Source organism: Heterodontus francisci, chromosome 26 (assembly GCF_036365525.1).
Source record: "Heterodontus francisci isolate sHetFra1 chromosome 26, sHetFra1.hap1, whole genome shotgun sequence".
In the NCBI taxonomy this organism is placed as follows: Eukaryota; Metazoa; Chordata; class Chondrichthyes; order Heterodontiformes; family Heterodontidae; genus Heterodontus; species Heterodontus francisci.
Genome location: NC_090396.1, coordinates 35,829,115 through 35,848,867, shown reverse-complemented (window position 1 = coordinate 35,848,867; position 19,753 = coordinate 35,829,115). Strand labels below are relative to the sequence as shown.

General features: G+C 41.5%; 1 protein-coding gene across 2 annotated transcripts in view; it reads right to left on the bottom strand.

Annotated features, from left to right (window-relative positions):
* The window catches only part of cox10 (cytochrome c oxidase assembly factor heme A:farnesyltransferase COX10), a 136,785-nt gene that overhangs the window by 93,522 nt on the left and 23,510 nt on the right, over positions 1-19,753 (bottom strand). The window contains exons 2-3 of one of the 2 annotated variants that reach the window (XM_068058014.1): positions 13,852-13,990; positions 10,765-11,089 (exon numbers count right to left, since the gene is read on the bottom strand). In XM_068058014.1, the coding sequence (XP_067914115.1) occupies positions 10,765-11,089; positions 13,852-13,990 (464 nt within the window). The remainder of the gene's footprint in view (positions 1-10,764; positions 11,090-13,851; positions 13,991-19,753) is intronic. The other variant, XM_068058015.1, reaches the window with a different exon arrangement.

Here is a 19,753-nt window from a genome sequence, read left to right as displayed (position 1 = left end):
ATCCCTTCCCATGATACAGAAATGAATTGCATGGCATTCTTTGATTCAAACTATGACAGGGAATAAATTAATTTAAAAAAAAGTTAATTGCACTCAAAAAGGTATAAAGATCTCAATAAGTGGAACTCTTTTAAATGGCATCACTGTTAAGGAAAACAAAATGTTCCTTATATCCAGATCTTCTGTTTAAGCAAACACCTTGGAGTGCAAGGGAAAAGAATTAGTGTTTGGACAAATATTACCTTCAAATGAACATTTTCAATCCCAGGATACTTGCCGACTACAGTCTGGTATTTGAAATACATTCAAGCCAAAGAAATGAAATCCTCCATTGAACAGATCATTTTCCTCACAGCTTATGAGTCCTAATGTAGAAATCTAATTTATTTGAAAGCATATTAAAATGAAAAATGTCACCAGGCAACTAATTTTCTTCCCTCTCTCAAAGATGTCGACTCATGCTGGGCTTTTAGATAAGACATTAAAATGAGGCCCCGTCTGTCCTCTCAGGCGGAAGTAGAGGAAGTGATGGCAAAAAGCAGGGAAGTTCTTCTGCTCCTGTTATGGTCTTGGGCAATATTTATCCCACAGCTAACATCATTAAAACAAATTATCTGGTCATCTACTTCACACATGTTTGTGGCACCTTGTGTGTAAATTAACTGCCACATTTCTGTACATTACAACAGTGACTATATTTCAAAAGAACTACACTGGCTTTAAAAGTTCTTTGGGACATCCGAGGTCATGAAAGGGCTATATAAATGCAAATCCTTTCCTTTTAAAAATATTGATGATATGATTCTCTCTCATCACGCCAGTGTAAGCTAGATGATACCAGAGACAAAAAAAGTGTGTCTAGCAATGGAAATATCTCTAATTTCGACAGGCACATGTATTATGTTGTCAAATTCATAATTAAATCCTAGAAGGGAAAAGTAGCAACTCTTCTTTTGATGTAGAAGCTTACTGCATTGATCATAACAGAAAAATGTATTTTTCCTCTTTTAGAAAACATATTTCTCACTAGTTTGGCTCAGTGGTAGTAGCACTCTCGCCTCAGTGAGAAGATTATGCATGCAAGCCCTACTCCAGGACTTCAGCACATAATTCAGACTGACATTTCAGTGCAGTATTGATGGAGTGCTACCTGTAAGAGGTGCTGTCTTTTGGATGTCTACTCAGGGGATTTAAAAGAATCCAAGCACAATATGAGGAGTAGGGGAGTTCTGTGGCAGCCTGGCCAACACGCATCTCTCAACCAAACCTCCAAAAACAGATTACCTGGTCATTAATCTCATTGCTGTTTGTGGAACCATGCTGTGCAAAAATTGGCTGCCATGTTTCTTACAGAACAGTAACTACATTCAAAAACAAATCGTTGGCTATGTATCGCTTTGCGGCATTCTGAGGATTAAAAAGGCGTTATGAATGCAAGTTGTTTTGTTCTTTTAAGATTCTTTTCTGTCAGCTAACCCTATTGTCTCAGGCAGCCATGCTGTAAAACACCTTCGTCTTCCAGTTACATGACTTAAAACTGCAACGAAAAATCCAACAGCAATAACAAGACACTATATTCTCTAGAAAAACTCTGAAAAGACAGTTTGCATAACAGAAGGGATATTGGTAAAGCTCTGAAGCAGTGGCAAGGCCGACAGCTTCATCCGAATCCCTTCTTATAGCACATTCCCAAGCATTAAGAAGGCCATGCACAATGTTTGTTACATAGAAAGGTGCAGTTTATTTCATGCAGCACTATATTCCTTTTGCCATCAATATTTACACTGATGATTTTATTTTTGCCTTAACAATTGTGTATTTTAAAATTGGTGAGGTGAGGGAGCACAAGCCTCTGATCTCTACTCTTGTGGTTATGCTAAGGCATCAAAATTCTTAATACAGTAGTAGCACCTCAGTGTAGTCTAGATTTCTCTGTAATTTGACCTAGCCTTTAATGATGTATGCCATATAATGAAAGACTTGTGTAGTCTTAAAAGCATACTCTGTAACAGTTAATGGCCTGAACTAGTTCTTGTTCAAACAGCAAGTGCTCCAGAAATAAAAAAAAGCAGCCCAGGAAAAATTACAAAAAATACACAAACACAAAAAGCAAAACCAAATTCTTTAAAAACTGGGTGGACCAGAAGATGACAGAAATAGTCATGGGAAAAACTCATTGACTTGTTACAGTAACAGTTTTACACCAAAATTCAGATAGTAGCTTTCAAATTAAAAACGGTATTTTTTTGGTTCACAAACTCAGAATTGTTACCGTGCAGGAGACGGCCATTCGGCCCATTGCGTTGCACTGGCTCTCCTAACAAGCATTTCACCTACTGCCACTCCCCCACCTTCTCCCCATAACCCCGCACAGTCTTTCTTTCATATAACTGTTTAATTCCCTTTTGAATGCCTTGATTGAATCTGCTTCCACCACACTCTCATGCAGTGCATTCCAGATCCTAACCACGCGCTGTGTGAAAAAGTTTAGATTACACTTTCAGCAAAGAATAAAATATTCGATCAAATCTTCTCACTAAGTGTTTGTGTAACTATTGCGGTGCCAAATTTCATATGCTGTTACTGAAGATTAAAATCACACTCTTACATTTTCAAAATGAAGTCTGTGACTTTTCTCCCCCAACCCCCTTCAAATGTTTCCTGGGGATGGTTTCAGTAATTGCTGGAAGCCTTATAGTACCTAGCCCAAATGGGCATTCTTCACAAGTGAGCTTAGACAGTGGAAGGCTATGGGTATAATAGAGTTCTTCAAGGACAACAGGCTTCTAATTTTGTAATTTGCTGCAAAAATCATAACATCTTAAAGCAGCATTTTTTACATTTTTCAATATTTATGAAATTCTTTTAATGTTAATTTGTGCATTTTTGGGGGGATGTGGTAGTGTGGGGGGGGGGGGGGGGGTGGGGGGTGGCACAATACTTAATTACTTAAGGCAGGATTGGCTTTAAATGTCCCAAAATAAAAAGTCTATTGTCACTGCTAAGTCACTGGAAACACAGTTAAGTGAAACATAGAAAATAGGAGCAGGAGTAAGCCATTCGACCCTGCTCCACCATTCATTATGATCATGGCTGATCATCCAACTCAGCAACCTGTTCCCGCATTCCTCCCACATCCTTTGATCCCTTTCACCCTGAGAGCTATATCTAACTCCTTCTTGAAAACATACAATGTTTTGGCCTCAACTGCTTTCAATGTAGCGAATTCCACAGGTTCACCACTCTCTGGGTGAAGAAATTTCTCCTCATCTGAGTCCTGAAAGGTTTACCCCGTATCCTTAGACTATGACCCCTGGTTCTGGACTCCCCCACCATTGGGAACATCCTTCCTTCATCTACCCTGTCAAGTCCTGTTAGAATTTTATAGGTTTCTATGAGATCCTCCCCTCACTCTTCTGAACTCCAGCGAATATAATCTTAACCAACTCAATCTCTCCTCATACGTCAGTCCTGCCATCCCAGGAATCAGTCTGGTAAACCTTCGCTGCACTCCCTCTATAGCAAGAACATCCTTCCTCAGATAAGACGACCAAAACTGCATACAGGATTCCAGGTGCGCCTTCACCAAGGCCCTGTATGATTGCAGCAAGACATCCCTGCTCCTGTACTCGAATCCTCTCGCTATGAAGGTCAACATACCATTTGCGTTTTTTATCGCCTGTTGCACCTGCATGCTTACCTCCAGCGACTGGTATACGAGAACACCCAGGTCTTGTTGCATATTCCCCTCTCTGTTTATAGCCGTTCAGATGATAATCTGCCTTCCTGTTTTTGCTACCAAAGTGGATAACCTCACATTTATCCACATTATACTGCATGTTTCATATCTTCATAAAAACTTTGCAGCTAGGAGTCACAGCTCATCCGCGTCTTCCGGGAGGTGGGCGACAGCCTCGGGCGCCAGCATCAGCAGAAATTCGCTGACATTGCGCTGCAGATGCGCTACAAGCCGCACATCTCCCATGGGCGCTTTGAAGTTGTGGCCAAGGAGCCGTTCCGCGATGGAGTCAACTGGGGCCGGGTCGTGGCTTTTTAAGTGTTCGGGGGCACCTTTTTCTCAATGCTTCCACTCTGTACTAGGTCTTATTACCCTAGGGTTCCGCTGCTCCTGCCTCTCTGCACTGGACTTACTGCACGCCGTGGCTGTGGATGCTCTGGACGATGAAGACAACAGGATACAAGATCAGAGTATCACCAGCTGTACTTTGCAATTTTGCCCGGTAGAGAAGTGTAGCCTAGGCGTCCAGAAAACTGGATGTTAATTTCAGCAAAATTCAGTGCTCAATGAAGAAAGCAAAGAGCAGGTATGGCTGGGAGAGGGCAGTTGGCCTAGGTAACATTAAACTAGCTGATAACTTGTAGTTAGGGCTAAAATGTCCTATCCTGAGTGGCGTGAAACAGGGCTGTGTTCTCCCACCCACACTGTTTGGGATTTTCTTCTCTCTGCTGCTTTCACATGCGTTCAAGTCTTCAGAAGAAGGAATTTTCCTCCACGCAAGATCAGGTGGCAGGTTGTTCAACCTTGCCCGTCTAAGAGCGAAGACCAAAGTATGGAAAGTCCTCATCAGGGAACTTCTCTTTGCTGATGATGCTGCATTAACATCTCACACTGAAGAGTGTCTGCAGAATCTCATTGACAGGTTTGTGGCTGCCTGCAACGAATTTGGCCTAACCATCAGCCTCAAGAAAACGAACATGGGACAGGACGTCAGAAATGCTCCATCCATCAATATCAGCGACCATGCTCTGAAAGTGGTTCAAGAGTTCACCTACCTAGGCTCAACTACCACCAGTAACCTGTCTCTCGATGCAGAAATCAACCAAGCACATGGGAAAGGCTTCCACTGCTATGTCCAGACTGGCCAAGAGAGTGTGGGAACATGGCGCATTGACATGGAACACAAAAGTCCACGTGTATCAAGCCTGTGTCCCCAGTACGTTGCTCTACGGCACCGAGGCCTGGACAACGTATGTCAGCCAAGAGCGAAGTCTCAATTCATTCCAACTTCGCTGCCTCCGGAGAATCCTTGGCATCAGGTGGCAGGACCGTATCTCCAACACAGAAGTCCTCGAGGCGGCCAACATCCCCAGCTTATACACCCTACTGAGAGTCAGCAGCGCTTGAGATGGCTTGGTAATGTGAGCCGCATGGAAGATGGCAGGATCCCCAAGGACACATTGTACAGCGAGCTCGCCACTGGTATCAGACCCACTGGCCGTCCATGTCTCCGCTTTAAAGACGTCTGCAAACGCGACATGAAGTCCTGTGACACTGATCACAAGTCGTGGGAGTCAGCGATCGCCAGAGCTGGCGGGCAGCCATAAAGGCGGGGCTAAAGTGTGGCGAGTCGAAGAGACTTAGCAGTTGGCAGGAAAAAAGACAGAAGCACAAGGGGAGAGCCAATTGTGTAACAGCCCCAACAACCAATTTTATCTGCAGCACCTGTGGAAGAGTCTGCCACTCTAGTATCGGCCTTTATAGCCACTCCAGGCGCTGCTCCACAAACCACTGACCACCTCCAGGCGCTTACCCATTGTCTCCCGAGACAAGGAGGCCAAAGACGACTGCATCTGCCATGTATTTACCCACTCACTCAACTTGTCCAAATCACCCTGAAGCCTCTCTGCATCCTCCTCACAACTCACCCTCCCACCCAGTTTTGTGTCATCTGCAAATTTGGAGATATTACATTTAGTTCCCTCATCTAAATCATCAATATATATTGTGAATAGCTGGGGTCCTAGCACCGACCCCTGCGGTACCCCACTAGTCACTGCCCCCCATTCGGAAAAAGACCCGTTTATTCCTACTCTTTGTTTCCTGTCTGCCAACCAATTATCTATCCACCGCAATACACTCCCCCCAATCCCATGCGCTTTAATTTTACACGCTAACCTCTTATGTGGGACTTTGTCGAAAGCCTTCTGAAAGTCCAAATAAACCACATTCACTGACTCCCCCTCATCAACTCTACTGGTTTCATCCTCGAAGAATTCTAGTAGATTTGTCAAGCATGATTTCCCTTTCGTAATCAAAGCTGACGCTGCCCGATTCTACCACTGTTCTCCAAGTGCTCTGCTATAAAATCTTTGGTAATGGACTCTAGAATTTTCCCCACTACCGACGTCAGGCTGACTGGTCTATAATTCCCTGTTTTCTCTCTAGCTACCCTCCAATCTGTAGGAATTGTTCCAGAGTCTATAGAATCTTGAAAGATGACCACCAATGCATCCACTATTTCTAGGGTCACTTCCTTAAGTACTCTGGGATGTAGATGATCAGGCCCTGGGGATTTATCGGCCTTCAATCAAATGAATTTCCCCCAAACCATTTCTCTACTAATATTGATTTCTTTCAGTTCCTCCCTCTCACTAAACCCTGTGTTCCCCAACATTTCTGGTATGATATTTGTGACCTCCTTTGTGAAGACAGAACCAAAGTATGCATTTAGTTGGTCAGCCATTTCTTTGTTCCCAGTAATAAATTCCCCTGTTTCTGACTGTTTCTGACATTTGTCTTCACCAATCTTTTTCTCTTCACATACCAATCGAAACTTTTACAGTCAGTTTTTATGTTCCCCGCAAGCTTACTCTCGTACTCTATTTTCCCCTTCTTAATCAATTTCTTGGTCCTCCTTTGCTGAATTCTAAACTGCTCCCCTATCCTCAGGTCTGTTGTTTTTTCTGGTGAATTTATATGCCTCTTCCTTGGATCTAATGCTATCGCTTCAGTGTGAGATGTTAATGCATTAACAATGCTGCATTAACATCTCACGCTGAAGTGTGTCTGCAGAGTCTCATTGACAGGTTTGCGGCTGCCTGCAACGAATTTGGCCTAACCATCAGCCTCAAGAAAACAAACATCATGGGACAGGACGGCAGAAATGCTCCATCCATCAATATCGGCGACCACGCTCTGGAAGTGGTTTAAGAATTCACCTACGTAGGCTCAACAATCACCAGCAACCTGTCTCTCGATGCAGAAATCAAAACAAGCGCATGGGAAAGGCATCCGCTGCTATGTCCAGACTGGCCAAGAGAGTGTGGGAAAATGGCACACTGACACGGAACACAAAAGTCCGCATGTATCAAGCCTGTGTCCTCAGTATCTTGCTCTACGGCACTGAGGCCTGGACAACGTATGTCAGCCAAGAGCGAAGTCTCAATTCATTCCATCTTCGCTGCCTCCGGAGAATCCTTGGCATCAGGTGGCAGGACCGTATCTCCAACACAGAAGTCCTTGAGGCGGCCAACATCCCCAGCTTATACACCCGACTGAGTCAGCGGCGCTTGAGATGGCTTAGCCATGTGAGCCGCATGGAAGATGGCAGGATCCCCAAGGACATATTGTACAGCGAGCTCGCCACTGGTATCAGACCTACTGGCCGTCCATGTCTCTGCTTTAAAGACGTTTGCAAACGTGACATGAAGTCCTGTAACATTGATCACAAGTCGTGGGAGTCAGTTGCCAGCGATCGTCAGAGCTGGCGGGCAGCCAAAAAGGCGGGGATAAAAAGTGGCGTGTCGAAGAGACTTAGCAGTTGGCAGGAAAAAAGACAGAAGCGCAAGGGGAGAGCCAACTTTCTAACAGCCCCGACAACCAATTTTTTCTGCAGCACCTGTGTAAGAGTCTGTCACTCTAGTATTGGCCTTTATAGCCACACCAGGCGCTGCTTCATAAAGCACTGATTACCTCCAGGAGCTTACCCATTGTCTCCCGAGATAAGGAGGCCAAAGAAGAATGCTATCTCTAATTATGCTTTCTCTAATTTCCCTTGTAAGCCATAGTTTGGCTACCTTTCCCGTTTTACTTTTGCGCCAGACGGGAATAAACAATTGTTGTAGTTCATACATGCACTCTTTGAATGTTTGCCATTGACTATCCACTGTCATCCCTTTATGCATTCACAGGTTCAGCAGAAGAGGAATCCAATGTGGAACAGTCCAAGGTTGCTTCAAGTTCTCGCCGCGGAAATTGGGCGGTACAGCGGTTAGCACTGCAGCCTCACAGCTCCAGCGACCCGAGTTCTGGGTACTGCCTGTGCGGAGTTTGAAAGTTCTCCCTGTGACCGCGTGGGTTTCCGCCGGGTGCTCCGGTTTCCTCCCACAGCCAAAGACTTGCAGGTTGATAGGTAAATTGGCCATTGTAAATTGCCCCTAGTGTAGGTAGGTGGTAGGAGAATGGTGGGGATGTGGTAGGGAATATGGGGTTAATGTAGGATTAGTGTAAATGGGTGGTTGTTGGTCGGCACAGACTCGGTGGGCTTGATGGCCTGTTTCAGTGCTGTATCTCGAAATAAATAAAATAAAAAGGTTCAACAGTAGAACAGTTCGTAGTCTAATTCAGCAGTTGAATTGATGCTCTTCTTTTCCGCTGATGAATTTCAGCAATTACAGCTCAGTAGTTAAAGGAATTGGTTATTTTCTTTTAAGAAATTAATCTGGCTTGACTTTTCAGAATTCTGAGAAAATTATAAATAAGGTTTAAATAAACTGAGAGAGAGCTCTCATTTCCTTCAGTATATGCTGGTCCAGCTGTCTGTGTCTCAAAAGCCAGTTTTCCAGCTAGTTTCACATGCCAATTGGCAACATTGTAGCTCGTGCCCTTGGTCCTGAGTGGCTGTATCCTATGGCAACGAGAATGCATCCTTTGACTTAGCCCCTGGAGCTTGCTGCCTCAAAGCAGTACTGATCCTGTCACAGCCTTAAAGGCACACTGCATTCTTCCCGGAAAATAAAAAAACTACAGGATCAGAACAACATGAAAATTAGTTCTTCCACTATGGATTTTTTGAGGATGTCACAAGACATTTTGGTGCCCCTTGGCAGGTAGCATGTGAAATTAAAGTTATGACGGGAGCTGGTCTGGATGTATTCAAAATACACTCCTTTTTGGCTAAAGTGGTACCAGGTATTAGCACATGACCTAGGCGGACACCTCAGTACAATACTGAGTGTGCTGCACTGCTGTAGGTGCCATCTTTCAGATGAGTGTTAAAATAAGGCCCCCATCTGGCTGTTTAGATGGGCATAGAAGGTGCCACGGCACAACATGCAAAGTTTTGTCTCTGAGCATTCTCTCAGTGCCCTGACCAACATTTCCCCCTTTCAACCAAAAAAACACCATAACCGGTCATTTACCATTTGTAGGACTTTACGGTGTGCAGATTGGTTGCCAACATAACATTGACTACACTTCAAAAGTAAATCAGTGAATATGAAAATGTGTTGGGATATTTTGAGGATGATAATAAGGGTCTATGAACAGGCATGCCAGGACGATCAGCAGTTGATCAAGCCAGACCCATTATTTTACTACCGGCTATACCTGCAGGCCTTGGCATATAAACCCAGAATAGTTCAGAGAAAGGTCACTTGACTGATTCCTGGGATGAGAGGGTTATCTTATGAGGAAAGGTTGGGTCTGTACTCATTGGAGTTTAGGAGGATGAGAGGTGATCGTATTGAAATATATAAGATCCTAAGGGGACTTGGCAGGGTGGATGTTGAAAGGATGCTTCCCCTTGTGGGAGAGACTAAAACTAGGGGACACAGTTTAAAAATAAAGGGGTCGCCCATTTAAAACAGAGATAAGGAGAATTTTTTTCTCTGAGGGTCGTGAGTCTGTGGAGCTTTCTCCCCAGAGAGCAGTGGAGGCAGGGTCATTGAATGTTTTTAAGGCAGAGGTAGACAGATTCTTGACAAACAAGGGAGTCAAAGAGTATCGGAGGGAGGCAGCAAAGTGGAGTTGCGCCCACAAACAGATCAGCCATGATCTTCTAGAGTGGCAAAGCAGGCTTGAGGAGCCGAATAGCCTACTCCTGTTCCTAGTTCGTATGTTCATATGTATATATCCTCAAACTCCAGGTCAGCAGCGAGCTCACTGTAGATCTTTGTCATTTGCTACACACACACCTGTAACTAAGAATAAGGGTAGCACTGCCAATGGTTTTGAAGAACAATTTACCTTTGCCCTTTATGCCCCCAGCTTATAGCAAGTATGTTGCACTGCTTCCCTATGGGAAGATACTCTGGTATGCTAAAAAGGGCAACTCCTCTCACCTTCACCTCAAGAGGAATAAGGCTCACTTCACCAGCCATGAAATGGGAAGGGTAGGAGCACGGAGTCCATGGCCCCTAAACTCATTATCATGCCTCCACATTGCGATTCCTCTCATTTCATTTTTACTTGGCATTTCTGCCCCCTCTCTGTATTAAGCCTTGCTGAACCTTTCTAAAATCTGCAAGAAACATTTTCCCTTGTGCTTATCTTTAAAGCTTCACCTACACAATTTTCTGAGCACCCAATTAAGCCAGCTCCCGGCACAAAGCCAAAGCTGCACTGCAAACAGTGAACAATTATTGAAATAAGTTAACTTAGAAAATTTGCATGAGGTCAGTATACTATACCTCTAGCTAGATTTGTACGAGAGCTTAGTCACTCTGGACTGAGCTTTTCTGTGGTCTGAAAATGTACCTATAATGCTTACATCTAGTAAATGCCCAGAACACTGGTTTATACTGCACGTTTTGGGCCTTCTGGAAAAGATCTCGCACCTCAGGGCTTTATTGCACTTGGTAAGTCTACTGCATTATACTGCCAGTTTTGTGTTGATTTGTGCCCAAACCACTTAGCACTAATGAAACCGTGGCAATATAAATGTAGTTTCAAGAGACTGACACCAGCTCCTTACAGCATTGTTCTCCATAGAACCAGGCATAAAAGAATATATCATACAGTACCTGTGAGTTTTATTTTAGACAGTCTTGCATAGATCCCTGGCAGATCTGATAGTTGCACTTTCACCTCTTTCCACTGTTTGGCTTCCCTGATATCTTGGGCAGTCACTTCATCCTCCACTACGTCAGCCATTGCAGTTTTCGCTGTCATTCTGTCTTCACTCTCTTGAAGACTGGACGGATGTGGTGTAATTGCAGGAATTTGTTGTACTGATTGGATGACAGCTTCATCATTTATTAGAGGTTGCTTCTCTAGACAGGGTGATCCTGATGGTTCAGCTTTGGGTTTTGCACGTTGGTACAATCCTTTATCAACTTGGGTTACATACTGCATGACAAAGGAATAATAAAGTGAGTCTTAATTTAGGCATCTAAACATCAGTGTTTTATACTTGTATATTAGAATAAGAATCCATAAATTACTTTTATGAGCTAGTTTATTAATTAAAACAAAAATTCTACTCAGTCTAAATTACTCTGTCTGGTATTCAGCTTTCAGTCTGATCCCAAATGACACAGTTTAAGTTACTCTTAGCAATTTATCTTTAAATAAAGCAACATGTAAAATGCTGAGCATAGACTTTGGAGGTTACATTCAACACCATAATTATATTCAATGCACTAAGTTTATGTTTCATTTTTGAAACAAAATCTATTATTTTTAACACAACAGTGTCACATTTACTGCATGTCAAGAGCTGCTTGAACCTTCTTGGTCCTTCTAGGAAACCAGAACTGATGAGAATTGCAGAGATTCCAAGTGGCCAATTTTACTTCCTGGATACTAATATTGAGTCTATTAGAGCAAGGATAGCCTGATGCATGTGGTGAAGCAGAAGTAGAAGGGGGAAAAATTATTAGGCCTTGTACAGAAAATCTTGACTTAATCTGGGCTTTTTGAGGAAAATAACCTTTTCTTAAAAAAGCCTCTACTCAATTAAAATGCATTTTCGGTTCTACAGTTCTCTGAATTTAGAAACTAGAGTACAAATCTCTTCCACATCTTGCAGCTGGTATGATATACCAACCTGAATGCTCCAACTAAGATGCAATTTAAAATTATTGGATTTGGCAAGGTCAAGTCGCTCCGTTAATGGAACATTATGGCGAGAATTAATAAAGAATTGCGCACTGAAAAAGCAACATGTCCTGCAAAATCTAAAACGCCTTGAAAGAGAATAATTCAGAAATATATAACTGAGTTACAAAATGGTAAGAGAATAAAAGGAAATAAAACAAGTTAAAATGAAGTGTATAGTATGAAAATCAAGATCAGGGTGTGAATTTAGAAAGCGTATATGACTCTAGCCAAGTGGCCTAACATATTGTCACTGAACAACCCATCTCATTCCACAATTGGTATATCCTTGGGCATTTACCGACAGCAGATGATTACAACATTAAAGATGTTCCTAAGAAGCTGATGAGTGGAATCACATTCTCAGAGTACCAAAAAGTGTTGAATTTAGTCTGTTTACTACAGATTAGCATCACCAGCATGTTCATATTAGTACCAACTCAAATTCAAATGAGATCCAACATTACAGACAGTGAAGTTACCTCAAACAAAATGTATAAGCATAACATGTGTTATAGGTAATTGGGAGTGGCTATACTTTAAAGCAAATTTGGGAAAAGGAAGCTCGAAAAGTAGCCTGGGTCAAAATTTAAATGTGTTGAAATATATTGTTTGTTTTTAAACCTTGTAGCCAAAGTGACATCAGCGCTGAGAAATGCAATACTATTTTATCTTTGGCACTGTACATCAGTTTCAAGCAATTCCAAGTCAGGTAATAGCATGTGGCAGGTACACAGTAAAGCTCCCTCTATTGTGCCCCATCAGTGTGCAGCGATTCCATTCGCTAAAGAGCACTCTCCACTGTGCCAACGGAATTTTTTTCCCCACTTTCCACACCAGCTATTCTTCTAGCCTCTTTCAGCAAGATTGCCAATTAGTGCTAATCAGTGCTGAATTATGGACAATTTTGTCCACTGTGAGCCTGATTATGAATACCCACTGATACCACGTAGAACCCTTACATCTGGCAGACAGCAAATGTTTTCACATCTGCCCACATTGGATTTAAACCCAGAATTCAAGAGGCAAAAATGCAGTCAGGAAACTCACCAAGACACCGTTCCTCCAAAAATCTACATTTCAACAATGCAGGTACTGAAAAAACTGAGCAACAATGGACTGTGGATTAATGCATTTCAGATCAAAATACAATTTGAAAGCTCCAAAAACAATCATTTAGTCATTCAAATTTCATATTTCAAAATGTGTCCCCTTAAAGCTCAATTCAAATTTCACATGAAGACTGGAGCACACATTGAAGATGAAAACAAATTATGCAAACTGCACACTTCTGCTAATTGTTATCTATTTTGCTTCATGCTTAGATTGAATTGATTGCTGTATGCAGCAAATTGCCCATTTCTGTCTGCAGTTAATAAAAACGTGAAACCAAGCATTAACTTTCTTGGCAAAGTGGTTATGTGCTTGTTAGGATTGGGCTGTACTCAAAATATCTTTTCCATGTTTCCTTTTGTAAAATATCACTGGCAAACAAAACCTACAGTGCATTAGAGTGAAATCATATAATGGAATTATATAGCCATCTGTGTGAACAAGGCACACAAAGTTATACCAAATTATTTAACAGAAAACAATGGGCTATTCAAGACCTTAGAACTACAGCATTAAAACAGTGACTTACCTGCAGTATTAGGCAAGAATATAAAAACAGAAAATTGGTGATTTGTCATTTACCAAAATGAACCAATATGCACTTGTACATAAAAGTGAAAAGTTACTAATACTAAACCTTTTGCGGTCTGCCACAGCATTTCTAAAAGACCATCCCAAATGATTATTCATATAAAAGATTAAGAGTCAGCTCCCACTCAGAATGAAGGGTCATCTCTTGTTTCTCTCTCCACTGATGCTGCCAGACCAGAGTATTTCCAGATTTTAGATTTCTAGCATCCATGGTATTTTGCTTTTGTAACCTTATATCAGGAACTGCTCTACAAATAGTTTACCTTTTCACTATACTCAATAATTCCAAGGAATAAATTGCTTCTCACCATGTGCATTCCAGTGAAGAACTCTATGATACACAGCAGTTTCTTTCTTATATTTACCAAAGAAGTTGTTGAATAGTAGTAAGGTACCTCACTCAGCAAATTCTCGCTCCTTTCCATCAGGCTTTGGAGTGGATCTGAACTGAATTTCAAAGAACACTTTGTTACCTGGAACATAATCCTCTTTAAGGGCTAGATTTCATTGGGTGGAAAATCCATCCCATGACAAATTGGGGAAACCATTTGCCTACGGAAAACTTGTTCTTGGAATGGGATTTACTCAATTTTAATTTGATAATTCAGACATATTAAACTACCATGAAAACTGCACCATTTCTTGCTGAAATTCATAACAATCATCTTGCTAACATGACACTGAATAATCTCCAGTTTGAGTTAGATTTTCCCCTCAATAGTCAATCTCCCAGTAATTACAATGCGCAAGTTAGAAATATTAGTGTTTTCACCTGCAGTAGTAAATATTATTCAAGAACAAAGAGCCATCAGGCCCAACTAATGTGTCCTTATTTGACAGAGCAACTATACAAAATGATAAAATTTCCTTACAAAACAATTACAACATTTCAAAAGTACTTCAATGTCAGTGAAGCATTTTGGAACGCCCTGAGGATACGAAAGGTGTTTCTCCTCTCCACACTGGCCTGTTTGCTGGTAAATCGAATCAGCAGATTTTATTTTCTGCAGAGTGAATTCAATTATTAAACCCAAAACTACATTTCTGCAGAAAGAGGGACAAAAAGTAAAAGAATTTTTAAAGTACACAAACCTGCATCTTTCTGAATATACTCACAGTAGATTAGAAATTATTGTGCCAAAGAGAGACTAAAAGTGGGGCTGAAAAGAAAGGAAAAGGTTGTCTCCTACACTGTCCATGTAGTCCCTCAGTTTTCATTTTAAGCTGGTTTTCCTCCTGGTAAAATAATTTCACCAAGGATAGTGGGACCAGCAGCAGCAACACATCAATGCATTCATATCAGGTTGGCCATCAAATGCTCTTCCACTCTGTTTCTGAAGCACTGTCTTTCCTGATTCCCAGCCAACGTGTCATTGCTGATTTATTACAGCCAGCTCACCGGGGGGTGGGGGAGATACAGGGAACGATTTAAAAATCTGCAGTGGGAGCCAGGGCAGAAAACTGAAGAGAGTTCGGTCATTCAAATATTATGGCGCTGGATAGAATTGGAGCAACATTAGACCGAATGAGAAGCAATAAAGAAAAAAATGTATTTTTGCATGTCAGTCAAGATGAAGTGAGAGAGTTTGGTAAGTATTAACTTTACGTTTATATGAGTCCTGAATTTGTTTCAAGATTTTTGTGGGGTCATCTTGTATATGGACCACCCTATATGTAAGAATGTACAGCACAATTAATGTACAGCTAAAGAGACAAATGCTATCAATCTGTTGCTAAATTTGTTAATCATAAGCATTACAAAAAGCTACTTGTATTGATAGTCCTGTAAAATTATAATCTGTTTGTCAGAGTCCTTTTCCATTTTCCAGTAAATGCAACATGCAAACTTTTATCCACATCACTGGGAGTTTGGGTGTGTATAAAAGGTTTCTATCATTACAGCGATCAAAGAAAGTATCCATTAAGCAGCAGATCCACACAACTAGATGACTAAATCACTGAAGTATTGGCCTTCATCGAATGTTTCTGAACACATATGAAAGCCAAGTCTTAAACACTACACCAAAGCATGCATATTTTTAATTTTAATTTTAAAAAAACTACAAAAGATTCTTCAATCCTCAAAGGGTTTAGGGTTTTCTTTATTGCATGCATGTCATGTGATCAAAATAATTATTAAAAATAATTACTTGCATAAGGTTACACAATGTTTATTTACTTCAAATCTAAATATAGTCCTGTTGCGGTAAAACATAAACTTTACGTGAAACTCAAAGTACTTGCTTAAAGCCACAGGTGAAAAACAGAAACTATTGCTGTACAACACATTTTCTAAATGTTCAGGTCAAAATAAGCTTTGTGCTTATATGTTGAATAGAGCAGCTGTTGCTCAATCTTTGCCTAACTTTCTCAGTATTTTGTCCCTTCCCTGGACCATCTCCCTTTCATATTTGCCCATAAGTCCATTATGGCATTTTATTATGGAATAGTCCTTAAAGAATGAGCTAAAGCAGCTTCTCTTTAAAATGTTTTCAGAAAGGCAGGACATTACCCACCTCTTCTGTACAGCTTACCAAGTTAGAAAGAAGCTTCTTGTTTTTCCCTCTCTGAAGTCCTCGAACATTCTGCCACTGCCAAAATCTACGCCTTCCTTTCCTGCAGCTCCATTCGAATCTCTCCAATCAAATTTCCGGCACAAACAACCTTCTCTTGGACTATGCCCTTGATGCATTATGCCTTCTTGAATTGGTTGCAGCCAGTTGGCCACATCATCCTTCTCCACCATCACCCAGCTTGGTGAGACCACCATGGTTCCACTCTTACCTATCCAAAGCACTTTCAGCAATGGTTTCTCTTCCCATCCCTGCACCATTACTTCCAGAGCTCTCTTGAATCTTTCTTCAGTCCCCTCCTCATTCACATCTTCACACTGTGCCTTGGCATCAAAGAAAGCCAAGGGGTTCAGTATGTACATCACCCAACTCCACCACATCTTTTGATCCTTCTACTGTCTCTGTAATGTTACTCTGCTTGATGAGCTGTAATTTCCTCCTACTAAATATTGGGAAGATTGAAGCCATTGTCTTCAGTCTCTGCCACAAATCTTCACCTTTATTAACTCCATTCCCTCCCCAGCCACTGTTTCAAACTAAACCAGATTTTTCATAACCATGGTTCACAGTCAGCCCCAAACTGAGCGAACAACCCCACAATCCTCTCCATCACAAAGACTGCCTACATCTTGGTAAGCTGTATGGAAGAGGTGGGTAATGTCCTGCCTTTCTGAAAACATTTTAAAGAGAAGCTGCTTTAGCTCATTCTTTAAGGACTATTCCATAATAAAATGCCATAATGGACATATGGGCAAATATGAAAGGTATTTTAGCCACCTGTAAATCAAGACTTTGCCTCTCATAAGTTCAGATGTTCACAAAGACCTCAAGCTTCCTCAGTACATCTGTCCCCAGTACCATCCTCCACACCTTGGTCACCGTCAGACTCAGCTATTCCAGTGCCCACCTTGCCAATTTCTCATCCCTCATCCTCTGTAAACTTCAGTTCATCCGAAACTCTGCTACATATTATGTCCCACATCAAGTCCCACTTGCCCATCCTCAATGTTGTCAGTGACCCGCTTAAATTTAAAATTCTCGTTGCTATGTTTAAATACCGTCACCCCTTCCAATCTCTGTAACCTCCTCCAGTCCTACAACTATTTACATATCTGACTCTGGCCTCTTGTGCATCACTTGCCACTTTTGCCTCATCACTGGCAGTTGTGCTCACAGTTGCATTAGCCCCACGTTCTGGGATTTCCTCCCTAAAGCTGCCCACTTCTTCACCTCCCTCTTCTCCCTTCACAGACTTCTTAAAATCCACCTCTTGACCAAGGTTTTGGTGATTCGAATAATATTTCCTCCTTTGCTTGGCATCTGTTTTTCGATTACATTTCTGTGAAGTTCTTTGGGATTTTTTTTTCGCCATTCATGGTGCTATGTATATTCATATTGTTGCATATTGTCCCTGGATACTCAGGCTGAGATTTGATGAACTAGTTTTCCAGTAACTGATAAGAAATGACTCAAGAGATCTGGTGGAAATCCAATGTTTCATTATTTCCACTTCTCATCACAATATTGCAGAAGATGGGAAAAGGTCCTTTCTTAAATTGACTAAGTGACAAGACAAATGTCAGAGCTACCCATATTTCATCTAATTTCATTTGGAGACATAGAAACCAGGAAATTTGCTCACCAAGGTGTACTATTAAGCAAGTGATTCTTGCTTGCAATTAAAAAGTGTCTTCAACACAGTAAAATGTCCCAAGTCACTGCATAAGAGCATTATTAAATGGAACTTGGTGCAAGTTAGAATACAGGCAGCAGAGTTTTTGATGAGCTTTAGTTTACAGAGGGTGGAAATGGGAGGCCAGCCAGGAATGCGTTGGAATACATAGTTACTTGGTCTAACATGGCAGGCAATTTGTGCGTAACCAGATCCCACAGAGAGCAGATGAGATCAATGACCCTGGTGCACCCTGGTGAGCAAATTTCCTGGTTTCTATGTCTCCAAATGAAATTAGATGAAATATGGGCAGCTCTGACATTTGTCCGGTCACTTAGACAATTTAAGAAAGGACCCTTTCCCATCTTCTGCAATATTGTGATGAGAAGTGGAAATAAACAAACATTGGATTTCCACCAGATCTCTAAAGTCATTTCTTATCAGTTACTGGAAAACTAGTCAATCAAATCTCAGCCTGATTATCCAGGGACAATTAATCTGGAATTGATTGAGAGGGGAATGCTAGTTAGGACACTGGGAGAACTTCCTGCTCTTCTTTAAATCGTGCCAGGGATCTTTTATGTCCATTTGAATAGGCAGATTCACCCAAAGCACAGGACCTTTGACACGGCATCACTCCCTCATTGGAGGGACACCCTAAAATTTATGCTCAAGCCATGGAGGGACTTGAACCTACAATTGTTTGACTTACAGATAGGAGAGTTATCAACTATACCAGGCTGACACTTGAAAAGTCTAATCATATACTTAGAATTATCAACTTAATTACCAAGCAAAATCTGCAAGCTTTTAAATGACTGATATTTCTATTAAACAGATTATCAAAGGAACGGTTACATTTGCAAGTTGGAAGGTACTGCTGAAATTTTCAATCACTATGTTGCTTTTTCTGTCTAAATATAATGGGATTAACTTCAGTGCTTCAAGTTAGAATTCTGATCAGATAGCCAAGTTTACTGATTGTGTCAAAAGTATTCAGCCACTAAAATAACTTTTTTTTTTAAAAAAAGAAAACTTCCATGGTTTGGTCAGTCCTAGTTGTCACATTAGCCATCATTTGTTAACATACAATGGCCACCAGAAATACATGAGGTTGATGGATGTAAAAATTATATCAGTGACTACCAACTGCTCAATTAGGATTTATAGCAAGAGCAGCCCAATCAGCATCTTATCAACTGCGGTTAAAGTGCATTTATTTGAATACTTTATACAGATTCTGTTCATGCACTGAATCACAACATGGAAGACTCCAAACACAAGTAGGTAACCACAATAAAAACGCAGCTATACTTCTCTTCTGACTTAGCCAGTATTTTAAATTAACAATATAAAGTAAATAATTTAAGCTCAAAGTAAGAGACCTGGTGCACAACTCAGCAATTAAAAAATAATCCCCTAACATAGCAAATAGTATTTCCTCCTGGAATGTGGCAAAGGAGAAAATAGAAAGAGACACTGCTGCTACTGCTACGCACATCTAGCGCACTACCAAACCTCTGCAGCAGTAAAATGAGCTTGGAATAGAAGCGCTACCCAGATTTGTAAAACAAAGAGGTACTGCCAGTATCTGCAAAAGAGAAAGGATGAGAGGGGGAAGTGAGAGAGGATCACAGAATCACAGAATAATACAGTGCAGAAGAGGCCCTTCGGCCCATCGAGTCTGCACCGATACATTAAAACACCTGACCTGTCTACCTAATCCCATTTGCCAGCACTTGGCCCATAGCCTTGAATGTTATGACGTGCCAAGTGCTCATCCAGGTACTTTTTAAAGGATGTGAGGCAACCTGCCTCTACCACCCTCCCAGGCAGTGCATTCCAGACCATCACCATCCTCTGGGTAAAAAAGTTCTTCCTCAAATCCCCCTTAAACCTCCCGCCCCTCACCTTAAACTTGTGACCCCTCGTAACTGACCCTTCAACTAAGGGGAACAGCTGCTC